We start from the raw sequence: 12,496 nt of genomic DNA, 5'->3' as shown, positions 1-12,496 counted from the left end.
TCAGGCTGCCCAAGGCCCCATCCAACCTGGCCTTGAACACCTCCAGGGATGGGGCAGCCACAGCTTCCCTGGGCAACCTGTGCCAGTGTCTCAACCACTCTCTTAGTGAAGAAATTCTTCCTAATGCCTAGTCTAAATCAGTTTATACTCATTGCCCCAGTCCTATCACTACAAGCTTTTGTAAACAGTCCCTCTCCAGCTTTCCTGCAGCTCCTTCAGGTACTGCAAGGTCACTACAAGGTCTCCTCGGAGCCTTCTCTTCTGCAGGCTTAACAAGCCCAACTCTCTCAGCCTGTCCTCGTGTAGGAAGCACTCCAGCCCCCCGATCATCTTTGTAGCCCTCCTCTGGACCCATTCCAACAGTTCCATATCTTTCTTATGCTGAGGATTCCAGAACTGGACACAAGACTCCAGATGAGGTCTCATAAGAGAAGAATAGAAGGGCAGGATAATTAAGGGCTTAGTATCTAAGAAAAAAGTTGGGAAAAAAAAGAAGATAAACAAGTACGCAAATTGGATCGCATTTGCATGTATTTATGCCCTATCACCATTTCTGACAATATTCTACAAATATAAAGAATCTGGACTTCAAGGGGGAAAAAAAGAAAAAAAAGCAACCCTGCACCAGGCATATTGCCTCCTATTCCAAAATACTATAATCTCCAAAAACTGTCAGTCCAAGTAGCTGGATAAAGAACTAGAACATGTGTGGGTGGATTCCTTCCTCCAGCCTGAATTAATTAACAATGATTGTTTGCTGTATTATTTTAAAGCGGATTTTTGGAACAGGTTAAAGAATCACTGTTCTAACCTCAGTATTTCAAGCCTAGTAAGAAAGGCTCCTGCAAAAAAACTTCTAGGAGGAAAAATTAATAATAAAAGGCTTAAACATAAAGTGCATCTTATGTTTTTATTTGTTGCTTGGAGAAATTCATGCATTCTTGTACAAGACGTACCTTATTCAGTTCGACTGTGGTTATTTCAAGTTAAAACATGTACAGAAAAAACACACAAATCCATGTCTCCAGTCAGTCTGGGCAATTCTACCTATTTCTAATGCCTTAGATTGGCCCTTAATTAGTATATTTTCCTCTCTCACATTCTAAACCTGAAATACATATTAATACCCCCTGGTTTCACTTTCTCAATATTTGTCTTGTATAAATACAATCATTAAAAAAAAAACAAAACACATGAATCCTAATTTCAAGATGACCAAAAGTTTATCTGCAAAAACGTTTAGTAGCATACAGAATGAATGTAAAAAGGTTATATATAGAATGCATTTTACCACAGTACACCTTCAATGAAAAAGGCCTGTTACTTGTCATAAAACCTTGACACTGGATTAAAGAACTCCTTTTTTAAACATACACAGAATTTTACACATTGTAAGTCCCCACACCCTCCACAAAAGGCATATTTTCCCTCACATTCTTGAAGCCAGAGCCCCACATATGTTAACTAACCAGACCGAATGGATCACATAGTGGTTAACTTCTACCTTACCTCTCACAGAAGAGAAAGTACTTCGGGGTTCCTCTCCCAAAGAGCCATTGATTTTCAGTGATTATCTTAAAGACTTCTACATTGCTTTCAATTTGGCTAATACTGGGCAACACCTTCAATATTTAGGTGAGAACAAGGTGATAAACAGAGCAATCACCTAAGGCTGCTTCTCTCAGAAAAGCAGAATGCAAGTTTACCAACATTATCCTTCCCAATACTAACTAAATCATTTAGAAGCACCATTCTCCAAATAAAGAATGCTCAAAATGGTTACATGCCATCAACCATAATGGAAATGTTCTACACATCAAGATTACAGCTGGTTGGTCATTTTTGACCAAAGAGGTCCCTATAAAGAAATAGGAGACTTGACTTCTGCTTTACCAGATTACATTAACAAAGCAAAAGTTTTTTTTTTTTCTCCAGAAACATGGAATCTAAGTCCACACAATCTTAATAGGTGGAATATTAAAATTATGTCCCAATATCTCTCTTCTCAGAGCACAGAGTACACGTATGTGGGAAGGAATCTTGTAACTCCTCATTTCCATGAGATAACACAGAGAGAACAGTTTTCAACTAAACTCTGAAAACTCATTTAAAAAAACTACACCTATAGATAGACTTAAAAATACTGACCAAGCTGCCACCATCCATTGCCTAAAATACTGGCACCAGTCATGTTCTGCTAACACTAGGTTGACATTCACCCCTCATTTCCCTTTTAAGTGAGAAATTTCACTTTAACTTTGCAAGTGTGCTATATACATCAGCTCTTGGAGTCAACTTACACTTCCGATTTGTGAGACACCAAGAATCAACTGTACTCTGTGAGCTATCTCCGCTATGTCAGCAGCTGACACCACAGATCCAGTTACTGCGCAGCGTACGTTCCTCAGCCCTATGCCTACCATTCACACCTTTCACAGATACGTAGCTTCAGCTCTCTCCCATGATAGATACTTAGACCTTTTAATAGAAGGATGAACTCTTGGAGATCAAAAGCTAGTTTTTTATTCTTTCTAAATGACTACTAGTTTCTCTCACATTCCAAAGAAAAGAGGATGAACCAAGGTTCAAGATTCAAAAGGAACATCATATAGCACTGCAGTAAGCTTGTCTTAATCGCAAGTTATACATATCTTCCAGAAACGCTGTTACAGAATGCACACACCTTTCAGGTTCTGATTCTTCCATTTTATTAGACATCCTACGTGACCACTTAAGTGTTTAAACAGAAGAACAACTAACATGTCTAGCTGGGGGAAAAAAAAAAAAAAAACCTTAAAATTGACTCCAGGTTTCTGACCACAATAAATCTTCTACCCACTTAAAAGCAATAATAAAAAAAAAAAACCCAACCAAAACAAAATCCCAGAACTACAGAGTGTTCTCATCTTTGAGGTGCAAAATGTTCTTGAACTGTTCTGTTCTAAAAAACAACATGGGAATTCATTGTGATGTCTCAAATACTGTTTTTCAAAGCATTGCAACTCCGTTACATAATCTTCTCCCCAGACATCTGACTGGTGCTAACAATTAGAAAGCAATACTTGCCATCCAGCGTTACGGTTATTACCAAATAAGTTGAAAAGCAAAAGTCATATGTCTAAAGCTTTTAACTACGGGTCCAGTAACATTCTTGTCCATGTTAAAAAATCACCCACGACGTTGTTGAAAGCAGACTTTCCAAACTTTTTGCCTTAGAGAGAAGTTCATTACCTCCTTGCCTGCGCAACACAGTGATATCAACATAGTGCTAGCACCTCCTAGCAGCTGTAACAGGTCGTGGAAAGAAATTTAGAATATAGTAAATGGCTTAAAAAATTGGCAGGCCAATATTTGAATTCAACTGTGAGGTTTAGAAGGTCCTATCATCACATTATTAACATTTAATTAGAAGTCCTATTGCTCCTCACTGAATTACCAGAACTCAGTTAATAAAATACCAAGGATGGAGCAGATAAACACCCAAGACACTCACTCCTCATTTAAAAGGAAAATAGTGATCATATCCTTCTACTCTACTATTAAAATCTTGGTCTTAAGTGTTTACTAATAAGACATCATCTAAACACAGTCTAAATGTTTTTATCTACACAGATACTTGTTCAACTATCGTTTATCCTCACTCAGTAAAATTAGTATTAAGGTGTTTGCTGCTTAAGGCACTTTCCACATGAAATAACAGTGCATCGTGTTTTCCAAAGTAAACCCTAAACATTCCTAATTCAAAGTGTTCAGCCTATAGTGAGACATCAAGGTCAAACAGAAGCTAGCTGTTATTCCAGCAGCTTTAATTAGTTTTATTTAACACACCCATGGTATCTCCTTACTGTATTTTTTTAGCAAGGCTAAAAATGTAAAGAGCAGCAAATGCAGGCACCAGACAGAATACTGTGAGCTAAAGCATGGCTTTAAGGATTTCCTAAAAGAGCTGATAAATTTAACAAAGTTTATGTCTCCCATATCTATACATCACCCCTTTGGATCTTTTTTCCCACATAACACCAACCGGAAAAGCAAACAAAGAAAATCTTAAGTGTCAACACACGTGAATGCAGTGTAACAGAAGGTGACTGTGTGCGTAAAACATCGACTACTGGTGCAGGATACAATTCCTGATGCTCCCATCCCAGTCGTGGCGAGGTTTCAACACCGAGAGCGGCTTTATTAGCGCACCCAGCTGTCACCTCAGGTAAACGCCGAGCGCGCCCGGCGCAGCCCACCGAGCCTCCAAGGGCAGAGATGCCACCAGACGGGCACAACTCGAGGAGAGGGCTGCTGACACATGAGCCTACGTGACGCTTCAAGGACCAGGACGGGTCTCCCCTAAGCTATAAAATAAGGATGATTTTGCCCCTCCGTGTTCGGTCACGAAGACTTTGTCTCTTATCAGAAGCCTCTGTGCGAGTTAACGGCGAAGGGGGGAAAAGCCCTCCCTCCTCATCCCCTGTGCAGGCTGGGAATTACTTGTCCCCGTCCCCCCCGCGACTCCCCGGCCACTACGAGCCCTCTCGTCCCCGTGCGGGGCGAGCGAGGCGCCGGGTCCCCCTGTACCTCTTTGCTGCGGCGGCGGCTGCTGCTGAGCTCGGCTGCCGAGCGCCGCCAGGAGCAGGAGCAGCGGCAGGCTGTCCCGTGCCATGGGAACAGCGAGCCTCCCGCCCCGGGCCGGCCAAGCGACGAGTGGAGCCGCTGCCGCCCGGCAGAGGAGAGCGGACCCCGCTGCCCCGGGCGGGGAGCAGGACACACCCCCGCCCCGCCCCGCCCCGCGCGCCGAGGGCCGCTGCAGCCCGGGGGTCCCGTGCGCGGTCGGGGGAACGGGGAACATGGGCGCTTCGCACCGCCGCGGGGAGGCGGCGTGGGGATGGGGAGCAGCGCCGAGCCCAGCCGGGAGGGTTCGAGCAGTTTGAAAGGGAGACGTTTGTCGAGTTGTGTGAGAGAAAGAAAAGTACCTGTACGGTGGGGAAAAAAAAACCAAAACAAAATAAAACAAACAAAAAAAAAACCCAAAAAACCAACAAAGAACCCAACCAAACCAAAAAACAACAAACAAAAAAAAACCAAAACAAAAAAATAGCAAAACAATAGCAAAACAAAAAAAAAAAAAAAAAATACCCCAAACAGACCAAAATCAAACAAACAAAAACAAAAAAGGGAAAAAAGCAAGCAAACAAAAAACAAAAAAACAAACAAAAAAAACCAAAACCAAAAACAAAAACAAACAAAAAACCCAAACAAAACAAACAAAAAATAAAACCAAAAAACCAAACAAAAATACAAACCCAAACAAACAAAAAACAAACCTGACCCAAACAAACAAAACAAACAAAAAAACAAACAAACCCGAACAAGAAAAACAACACCCCCCAAAAAAACCCAACCAAACAAAAAAACCAAACCAAAACAAAAATACGAACAAAAACCAACCAACCAAACCAAAAAACCCAACAAAAACATAAACAAAAACCAACCAACCAAAAAACAAAAACAAACAAACAAAACCTAAACAAACAAAAAAACAAAGCCCCCCAAGAAACCAACCAACAAAAAAAAAAAGAAAAACCAAAAAAACAAACAAAACCAAAACCCAAACAAACAAAAACAAAACTGGAAAACACTGAAACAAATGAACAAATAAAATAAAATAAAATAAAATAAAGCCAAACAAAAAACACGCGCCCAAAAAATGGAAAAAAACTAAAAAACACAATTTACTGAGTAGGCATTCATTTCGGAAAACTAGAATTGCTAATAAGCCGAACACATTTTTCACTGCTGTGTGTGGGGATAATATGTTAAAGCTAGCAAAATAAGACAAAAAAAAAATCGTATTACTGCATAAAGGGAAAATCAATGTTGCATTAAACTGGCAATGTGTGCTCACAGCCCGAAGGCCAACTGTGTCCTGGGCTGCATCAAAAGAAGTGTGGCCAGCAGGGTGAGGGAGATGGTCCTGCCTCCTATTCCTCTCTTGTGAGACCTCATCTGGAGTCTTGTGTCCAGTTGTGGAATCCTGGACATAAGGATAGGGAGCTGTTGGAATGGGTCCAGAAGAGGGCTACAAAGGTGATCAGAGGGCTGGAGCACCTCCTATACGAGGACAAGCTGAGAGTTGGGCTTGTTCAATCTGGAGAAGAGAAGGCTCCGAGGAGGCCTTATAGCGACCTTGCAATACCTGAAGAGGCTGCAAGAAATCTGGAGAGGGATTGTTTACAAAGGCTTATAGTGAGAGGACAAGGGGCAATGGGTATAAATTGATTTATATAAATACTTTTAAAAGTCAATAACATCGGATTTTGATAATGGAAGGAAGTGATTACCAAGGCTTCCAACCTGCACATAAGCAGACTGGAAAAGTATGTAATAGATTGTCAATAAAAAAGAGCTGCACTGGACTTCCCATGTTATCTGCATAAAAGCACAAAAATGGGAATTGTGCTGGCAGCCCGCTTCAGGCTTGCATGATCACTCTGTATCTTCACAGATTTCATAACACAGCGCTTCAAACTGAATGTTCTTTGTAATTCACATAGAGTTTAAGCAATTATATGTATTTCCCGACATAAGTACTTCAGTATGTACGCATACAAACGCATCTTTACTTGCTGAATTCAACACTGAGCAAGGCTAGGGATAACTATGTGCGAGCCTAAGTTTGACCCATTGTCTATTTTAGCTCTCAAACCACAGCCTTTTCTGTTAGTAAATTTGTCTGTTAATCCAAACCCAAATTCAGGGAACGTGGCATTTTGTGTATAATAGACTGTTACATTGAGCAACACAGCCTGCTTGTTTCTCTCACTGTCATCCTGCCCTGAGTAGGCTCGTTCTTTTTCTTCACAGTGACTACTCACTTTTGAGGTTTCACCCTGAATGGCCTGGGCTCTACTGTTGGGATTCCTGCTACCAGACACCCGTTGCTTCCACAGACTTCTAGAAACTGCTCTGCCAGTACAGAGTGGCAACAATAATGCTTTTGTACAGCTCAGCCAATTGACACTCATAAGTCAATGGGAAATAGTGCAGTCCTCTTGCCAAGAGATGATGTATTGGCCTTCTGCGCTTCTTACTAGGAAACTCAACTTCAGGGTTCATCTTGATGTTTTTCATGTTGTCAGCCGTCTGCATTGATGTGGAGGTATACATAGTCAATGAGCTGTGAGGGACAGAGAGGGAAATGGTGTTTATGACACTATCCACAGTTTTTTCACTGTCATTATTTAGACTATACAGTGTTTCGATTCGTTGTTTAGATTATCCAGTGTTTCCATACAAGCAGTGTGGCTGCTGATTTCTTCTAGATGCTTCTCTTTCTGCGATTCCCTTCATGCGTCTTGAATCCTGTGTTCAGTTCTGGGCCTCTCACTACAAGAAGGATGTTGAAGCTCTGGAGCGTGTCCAGAGAAGAGCAACAAAGCTGGGGGAGGGGCTGGAGAACAAGTCTTAAGGAGCGGCTGAGGGAACTGAGGTTGCTTAGCCTTGGGAAGAGGAGGCTGAGGGGAGACCTTATTGCTCTCTACAAAGTTGTAGAGAGGAGAGTGCTGACCTCTTCTCCCAAGTGACGGGTGATAGGACAATGGGGAATGGCCTCAAGCTGCACCAGGGGAGGTTCAAACTGGATATCAGGAAAAAAAATTTCATGGAAAGGGTCACTGGGCTCTGGCAGAGGCTGCCCAGGGAGGTGGTGGAGTCACCATCCCTGGAGGTATTTAAAAAATGGGTAGATGAGGTGCTCAGGGACATGGTTTAGTGGCAGATAGGAACGGTTGGACTCGATGATCCAAGAGGTCTTTTCCAACCTGGTGATTCCATGATTCTATACAAAAAATTTGCCTGCAAGTAATTTTGTATATATGCAAGAGGAATAAGCTAGTGAATTGTTAAGTACAATAATGAAAGTAAAATGACTTCATCCCAAGTGTATGCCTGTAACTTGGGAAATTTCATGCCAATTTTATAGGTAGGGATTTGACTACATCTACACTGTTCTGATACTAAAGAACACATTTATTGGTTGAATTAGACCAAGCATATTGGCAGCTGCGATCTAAAAGCCATACCAGCATGAGTTGCATACTCCCCCAGCTGGAGAAATTCTTTTCAGGGCTCTGAGAGCTGCAGGCACTACAGATGAGTTTGAGGTAATATTCCAGAAGCAGACTGTAGAAACTGAAACTGACACATGAAGGCAGGATTCTCTGCTACTTTATGTAAAGGCAGTGTCCTCAGATGTTAGGTAGTAGGTTCAGATATGGATTCACCACTAAACTGGGCTGAAGTAGGTTATAGTTTTGATTTTATGTTCAGAACTGTCTTAACAACCTTTTAATTCATACCCAAAGTCAGATTCTCTTTCATCAGTGCTGCTTTATTCTGTATACCAGTTTTTCTTGCCTTTGCAGCTTCTCAGTTTGCTGTTCATCTAGAAAACAAAAGCTAGTATTTTTTCAGTGTTCTGATGTGTTTTCCTCTTTTAAGATACCTGTAATGTATCTCCATGACTCATGAATTATTAATATCAACAGCAGATTGGTTGTAGGGGTCTCTACTTCTCCTAATATCAATATTACACCAGTATGAAACCCAATATATGTTATTTACCTGACCTTTCTCATTTGAATTGGCTTTTCCTACTATTGAGCCTGTATGATCCTAAATGTGAGAGAGTGTTGTAAGAGCTCAGCGTACTTTCCGTTCAGCTGCATCGTTGTCATATCCAAGTTCCTAATCACCAGTCAGAGCCACCGCTGGCATCTCTGTAGCTGTACATCACAGCTGTAAACTTTAATAGTTTTGGGGGAGAGAGAGGCAAGAGGTGCCAGGATAATCTGCTGACATTACATCAACAACATTTTTTGCATCTGAACCACAGGAAATAATTTCGTACTATAAAACGCCAAGCTGTGTCAAGGAACAGCAAGAGGGAGCTACTCCAAAAGGAGTGAGTTGGAAGATGAAGACAAAATCAAGGTAATCAGGGCGGTGACCTCACTGACAGGGCCTGATCCCAGGGTACCCAAATGTGGGAAATGCAGACCAAGCTAAGTGTCCAGCTCTCCAGACAGATTCATAGTCACGAGACAGATCTGAGGTCAAGCCAGAAAGTCAAGTCTGAAAATCAGAGTCAGGATCAGCAAGGTGCAAAGCAAGGCAGAGACATGTGAAGTGCAAGCAGAGACTGAGGGCAAGGTCTTGAGCCTAAATGCAGCTTTCACTCCTTAAACGCAGGAAGGTACCAAGAAGGTTTCTCCAAGCTCTTCCTCACACATCAAGGATCTCACCACTGCCTGATGCAAAGTTACATGGCTGTGCCAAGTCGGAGGTGGCCTTGAGCACAGGCAGACAAACCCATAGGACTGGGGAGAAGAAGCTGTCGAGCCTGTGGGTGCTCTCAGGGCCATGACAAGCTGGACAAAACAGAGACAGATACAAAGTTTTTTAGTCACAGCACTGACCAAACAGGCAATAAAGACAGTGTTTACTGAGGTGAGAACTGCTGGGCCGAAAGAAGGATATGGGTAGAATCAAGTAAGGTCTCATCTAGGAACCAATATCACTTAATATTTTCATGACTTTTGCATAAGAGCGAGAGGTTTTTTTAATGAGTTTTGCTAATAAAATAAGATGGAGGAAGAACAATGTATGTGATGTACATTTATATATTTATGTATACACATGTAGATTATGAATTTATATAATTTTTACTCTCAGTGACTGAAGTATAGAAAATTTGAAGATGCTAAATAGTACAGGGTCCAGGGTCATGCATGTAAGAACTAACAGTGACAGTTTCTTAAGAGAATTAACAATAAAGAATATAACCTGGAACTCCTGGATGGAAGTCATTGAGTCACAAGGCATTTTTTAATCACCAGAGTGATGCAGCTGTGAAATAAGCAGGTAGTGCCTTGCATACATAAGACCTAGGATCAGATAAAAAATTTCCAGTGAAGATAAGAAAATTTGTACAGTTGTACTGTTCCATCCCACCTAGGATATCATAGAGAATCATGATCACCCATGTTTAAGAATTTATTCGGACTTCATTTCAGGATGGAGCTCATATTGTTTCAAAAACTCCGTTTTGCCTTGCTCACCGCCCCTGTAATTAGACTATGAATCCCGTGCACCCAACCCACTTACTGCCATTATTTTTATTAACTCTTATGAAGATAAGTGTTCATTTAATAATACCTCACTGCTGGTACGTAGGTATAAGGATCAGATAGGAGTAATGGCTTTGCCTTATACTGGGTTCCATGTGCCATTTGTAAGCACCACTTATTTCTTATCTTGACTTCTAATAACTTCCTTTTAAGATTTTGTCCTTTCTGATTATGCTGCTATTTTAAGTTTTGTTTTAATTTTTGTCCTGTAAGAAAGAAACAACTTGGAGAGCAATGGCAGCTACATTATGTTGGCTTATATTTAGCGAAGAACATGAAGCAGAAAGCAAATTTTTTACAACCAAAGCATTTGTATACTTACTGTAAATAATATACCTGTTGCAAAGCATTTTTTAGCTCTGTTTTCAGAGAATCAGATAGCTGCCAAAAAAAGACTTACCGATTTTAGTAGTTACTCATTACAAAAAAAGTAGAACTTTCTCTAAAATGACACATAATCCCTTCCATTTCAGAATGCAATTAAAAATAGTGTCTATCATTCATTTATTTAGGAGGTCTGTTGCATGTGAGAAAATGCCAAAATTCCTAGAACTGTTGTTAGAACTGATTTATAAGAGGAGTTAACATCTACTAATTTTGCCCTGAAGTATAACTTTGCCTGTCATGGAATGGAGATGAGGATTGTGTGGCTGAATCATCAGTGTGGGTTTTATGTTTCCCTGCCAGCCGTTAATGAATTGTAAAAAATAAAAATTAAATTATAATAATAAAACACAAAATTAAGCCAATTCCATAGAATTATATTGATCTGCCTTCCTAAAAATGGATATTACTGCAAAACATGCAGACAGGGAGAGAAACAGATGGAAGATATCTGACAAATAAAATTTCCAGATACTGTCCCATCTGTTTCCTTCTACACATTTCAGCTCCAAGATTTTTAGCATTATAGGGTAGCTTAGGTGATATTCATCTTCACAAGGACATCAGACCAAAAGACTGGCAAAAGCAAGTCAATGCAGTAATCTGAGAGCAAATATCGGTTCACTAGATTATTACCAATTTATATCCCCAAAATACAGACGTTAAATTTCACTCTTTTATTATGGAAAGATTCTGCCTTCAGAAAGTGTTTCATGAAGTCTTTGGTTCACTTTTGAAATTGTTTTCCATAAATAGTAAGACTAGCAAAATTAAAGAAAAAATCAAAATGTGCAGAAAATGTTGCTTCACAAAGATAATAAAAGAGATGTAAGTACATTGGAGATAGTAGGTCATTGTCAGTTAAGGTGCAGGAGTTCTTGATAATCTTCTGTAGATTTGAAGGCCATACTTCTTTACCTGGAAAATCTAAATTTTTAGCTCCTCTATATAAGTTGTATTATACTTTCTTCATTCTCAATACATTTGTAAATAAAGTTGGTATTTCTTCTCTGAGACACTCAGTGACATCATTTATGAAAGAGAAATGTGTTATGAATGTTGCCAGAAGTTACAAAACCAGAATTCATTAACTAGGAAGAACTGTGGACCTGAGGAGGATAGCTGTACAGACTAAGCACCATCCAACCACTCGCTCACTCCCCTCACCTTCCTCCCAGTGGGATGGGAGAGAGGATCAGAAGAGTGAAAGTCATCACCCAGGTATTCACGGAGCCAACTGAAATGAGTATGAAGTTTTAGAATCAGTGAGATCGGTTAGATGGTTCAAGTCACACACATGGTTACATCTTACCAGCTGGCTGTACTGTTGCCTGATACACCATGGGAAAATCTTTGGGGTTTTTCTGGATCAAGGCTGTGACAACTCTGTGTTATAATGTGATTGAAGCTGATGACAATTTTTATTTAGAATAGAAAAGCTTGTAACTCACTAGAAGGCAAATTATCAAGGAAGGAAGGAAAGGAATGAAAGGAGGGAAAGGAAGGAAAGGAATGAAGGGGGGAAAGGAAGGGTCTCTGAAGATTATCTAGTCCACCACCCCTGCTAAAGCAGGTTCGCCTAGAAATAGTTGCACAAGAACCCAGGCTGACTACTCCCAGTAGCCTTCTTTACCTCCAGTGCGTGGAGATGGTATCCAGGATGAACAGTTCCATCATCTTTCTGGGGATGGAGGGCAGGTTGACTGACCTGTAGTTTTCTGCGTTCTCCTTCCTTCCCTTTTTGAAGACTGGAGTGATATTAGCTTTTCTCCAGTCCTTAGGCACATCTCCTGTTCTCCATGATCTTTCAAAGATGATGGAGATAGGTTTAGCAATAACATCTGCCAGCTCCCTCAGCACTCGTAGGTGCCTCCCGTCAGGGCCTATGAATTTGTGAGTGTCCAGTTTGCTTAGATAATCTCTTTCCAGATCCT

General features: G+C 40.7%; 1 protein-coding gene across 1 annotated transcript in view; it reads right to left on the bottom strand.

Moving 5' to 3' along the window:
- LAMA2 (laminin subunit alpha 2) overlaps positions 1–4,855 on the bottom strand; it is a 347,214-nt gene extending 342,359 nt beyond the window's left edge. Inside the window, exon 1 of the mRNA XM_054061626.1 lies at positions 4,570–4,855. Coding sequence (XP_053917601.1) covers positions 4,570–4,840 — 271 coding nt within the window. The 5' untranslated portion in view covers positions 4,841–4,855. The remainder of the gene's footprint in view (positions 1–4,569) is intronic.
- Between the last annotated feature and the right edge of the window lie 7,641 nt (positions 4,856–12,496).

This window comes from Cuculus canorus, chromosome 3 (assembly GCF_017976375.1).
Source record: "Cuculus canorus isolate bCucCan1 chromosome 3, bCucCan1.pri, whole genome shotgun sequence".
Lineage (NCBI taxonomy): Eukaryota > Metazoa > Chordata > Aves > Cuculiformes > Cuculidae > Cuculus > Cuculus canorus.
Note: the sequence above shows the minus strand (reverse complement) of the source record. Positions and strands in the feature narration are given on the sequence as shown.